Source organism: Acanthisitta chloris, unplaced genomic scaffold, assembly GCF_000695815.1.
Source record: "Acanthisitta chloris isolate BGI_N310 unplaced genomic scaffold, ASM69581v1 Scaffold45893, whole genome shotgun sequence".
Lineage (NCBI taxonomy): Eukaryota > Metazoa > Chordata > Aves > Passeriformes > Acanthisittidae > Acanthisitta > Acanthisitta chloris.
This window is the reverse complement of record NW_008665129.1, coordinates 1-3550: the sequence shown is the minus strand read 5'-3', so window position 1 is coordinate 3550 and position 3550 is coordinate 1. Positions and strand designations below refer to the sequence as shown.

At 41.3% G+C, this 3550-nt stretch overlaps 1 protein-coding gene across 1 annotated transcript; it reads right to left on the bottom strand.

Annotated features, from left to right (window-relative positions):
• Nucleotides 1-2375: 2375 nt before the first annotated feature.
• On the bottom strand, nucleotides 2376-3540 carry LOC103799292 (SKI/DACH domain-containing protein 1-like; the record flags this gene model as incomplete). The annotated part of the gene is made up of 1 exon (XM_009071600.1): nucleotides 2376-3540. A coding segment is annotated over one exon (1134 nt), but the record flags the coding sequence as incomplete, so codon positions are not given.
• Nucleotides 3541-3550: the final 10 nt, after the last annotated feature.

Genomic DNA, 3550 nt, shown 5'->3' with positions numbered 1-3550 from the left:
CTTTCCTTATTTTATTTTTTGGTGAAGGGAAGACCTTTGTCAAGTGGACACGGTTTCTGACTGAGCGGGGGGCTTTCCTGAGCAGTACATTTTGTACGTACTTTCAGTTCTCTGGAAATAAGGCTGAAATCTGTGCAGCTCTAAACACACGAATGTAAACATTCATCTCAGAACAACTTCAGTAAGCAGATTTTTCATGACCATCGTAATTTCAGCAGAGCGGTTAAGTATGCAATGCACCTTTTTGCAATTGGCAGCTTAAAGTGATGTGTGTGCGTGTGCATGCAGGGGGGAAGGGTAACTCCACTGAAAGGCAATTGTTTACTCTTTCTAAATATATTTGGCTGCAGGTATTCTTAGACTAGGCCTTTTACAATGAGAGGAAAACTCCGGTGTGGATATAGTAAACAGAGCTGAAATCAGTTAGTGACTGCTTGGAATATTTGGAGACAAGAGGGGTTGGGAGAAGGCATCACAAAAGGCAGGAATTAAAAAATTGAAACCCAGGCAGTGGATTGCCAGCAGAAATGTTGACTTTGAGTCACACAGTAAACATTACATTGTTGCTTTGTTTTCCTTTTTTGATTTACGATAAATTATTCTCCCGGGATTGATCGATGAGTGGAATCCTTAAAATTTAATTTGTGAATGATCTAGTATAAATAAAATGCTAATCCAAAGAAAGAAACCAGCAATTATTCATCCTAAACTCTGCTGATTCAGCAACTCCATTATTACTGCCTTTCTCAAGCTGCAAACTTTTCAGGCTGTTTTCAGAGTTGCTGTACCCGTCCTCCCCCCACAAGAGAGACCTTCCCCGTCCTCAGCTCTGCCTCTACCTCGGCCTCCAGCCTTTCTCTCTCCCTTTTTTTTTTCTTCCCTTTCTTTTCGAGAGATTGGGGGGGGGAGGAGGGAGGGAAACAGTTAACCTCTTGAAGCGTATTTCCTCCAAATAAAAACAGTGAACTTACAAACGGAGAGGAAACCACGGATAACTCTGCAATAACTCAAAGTGTTTGGAATCAGGATTTTTTTAAAACAGTGTTTTTAATTGAAAATAAAGCTAAAGCATGCTTTCAACAGTGCAAATTTCCATAATTTTGATTTACTGCTTCCATCATCACAATATATTATACCAGCATGTCTTACCGAGGGCTAGACTCTAGAAGTCTGCCTGTTTCACTATTTCGATATTAAGTGCAAATATAGATAATTGCCTCTGATTGTCACGTGCAGTAGAAATGTTTCTGCTACATAGAGAGAGGATGGCATGGCAAAAAACCCCCCACACGACAGCAAATTTCAAGAGATGAGGATAGAACCAGGAAGTGTAACACGGTTGAAACGCCTGAGTTTTGGTGCCAAAAAAGCTATGAATAACATGGTCTTCTCATTTTGTGTAATCTTTCCACTTACGGCCTCTCATTTCACTTTCTGTGTTGTATTTACTGCTTTGCTATTTCCTCCAGCCAGCGTGAGGGGCTGGACCATAAATTGTGCTGCTGGCCGGGCAAATATTTTAGTTGCTTTGCAACTTTGTAAGGGGCATGTTCAGACCACAACTTAAGTATGACATTAGTGGGTAACAGCAACCTTATTTAAGACCTCTGGGTGAAACAAAAAGGCTTCCCAATTGCAAAGAGTGGCTGTACAAGTAAAAAGACACCCTTTTACCAAAAATAGAATTCCACATTTATTTACTGGTTTCAAATGAGGCAGCTTTTCCCAGCGCTGGGGTCGCAGGCGGACCCCAGGCTTTCCAAACCAGAGAAAAAGGAGTAAGTGCAACTGCTCTTTGAAAAAGACACCCCTGCACCCGAAAACAAAGCTCCCGAAAAGTAGGCTGCTGCCACATTGAATTATAGTGAACCCTTACTGTGCAACCATGTAACTTAACAAACTTTAACTGAATTAACAGTTAGACTTCCATTTTCGAAATCTAGTGCATAAATTTAATGGCTCATTCTAATATTTATTATTCAACCTTTTGACATTTATTTGCAGCAGTTGAATTGAGGTACTGGTGCATTATTAGCATTTAAACAGTAAAGTGTTCCAGCTCTACCATAATAACTGAGTTTAACTTGAGTCTTTAGCCTGAAGTACTCTGTGGAATGTAACAAAATAAAATGAAATAAAATAAAAACCCCACAACAATGCAACAGAAAAAAAAGAAGCACCAAAAAACCCCAAAGCCCCCAAATAAACAAAAAAACGCCACTGTTGTAATGGTAAATAAAATAGTAATCCGGTTTCTGTCTTCACAATGTGATAAAACGGGATTCCAAAAGTGTGTATAGCATTAATGGGCTTGTACAAACCATCCTGCAGAGTTTAAAAAAAAAAAAAAAAAACAACGTAAGAAAGTTAAAGGTGGTTCAAGAAAATATTTTCCAAACTATTTTATTAATTAAATTTCCTGAATTTGTGGCTAGGTGGAAGAGGTATTGCAGAACCGCCCAGCTGCCATTTCCATACAGGATGGGCCTTGTGAGGTGGTTGGGAATCCTTAGTGGTGTTTAAGGAATAAGCTGGCAACAAATCCCCATCATTGCCAATAATTAGTGATGGTGGACAGGGAAAATTTGCCATGAAATTAAATGGCCTTTTCACTGCTGATGCTACATTGCTGGCTACCCTTTTGCGTCTATTGTTAACTGTAAAATCATCCAGTGTTCCTTCATGTGTCTCGATTTTACCTGTAGGACGTGGGCTTCGAGCTGATTTCAAATTTGGTTTGACTGGAGGAGTCTGCAGTACAGGTCGCTTTCCCAAAACCAGTGTCCTGTAATTTTTTCTCACCCTTGCTCCAAATTTATACTCCCCATCCTCAGGTTTTGGAGTACCTAAAGTGCATGAGAGGACCTGACTCTGAGTCAGCGGGTTTAAGGAAGTGGTTTCTTTCTCAGTGCATGCAGAATCTTCCTTGGCTGTTAATAAAGCGTCCTGGTTATTACTCTCAGTCACACCGTAAAACTCATCCTTAGTATCATTGCACTCACACTTTAGCTTATGTGTTGTAAGATCAGGCTCATACTCGTCGTTCGCACTGCTGTCCTCTATTTTGATTTTAATGCTGTGCAGGAATGGCAATGCCTTATTGCCTGTATCAGTGCACTGGAGCTCAGCTGCTGCTGCTGCCCCTGGAGAAGCAGCATCCTCCGCAGGATCAGTTTGTAAAGAGGGCAAATCCGTGGCAAATTCAATACAATGAGGGATTTTGGAATCTTTCTCTGAATTTGCTGCCGCTGATGAAGAATCATTATTTAAGAACCTAGCAGCTATTGTATTGTTATCTGCACGGTGTGTAGTAGTTGCTTGAAGGCATTTCCTTGCCTCTCTGAGTATTCTTTGTTGTGGAAATGCATTGTTTGTCTTTGGGCTAGGTGAAGAGGCCCCCTTTGCAACACAGTTAATTGTTAGGTCAGTACTCTCGGCATTATTGGAAAATTCGGAGTGTGGGAATGTGATCTCGGATACCCTATGGTCTCTTATCTCGGCGAAGCAGCTCCCCAGGCCGCCGGAGCAGCGCAGCGCCGGGGCGGCGGGA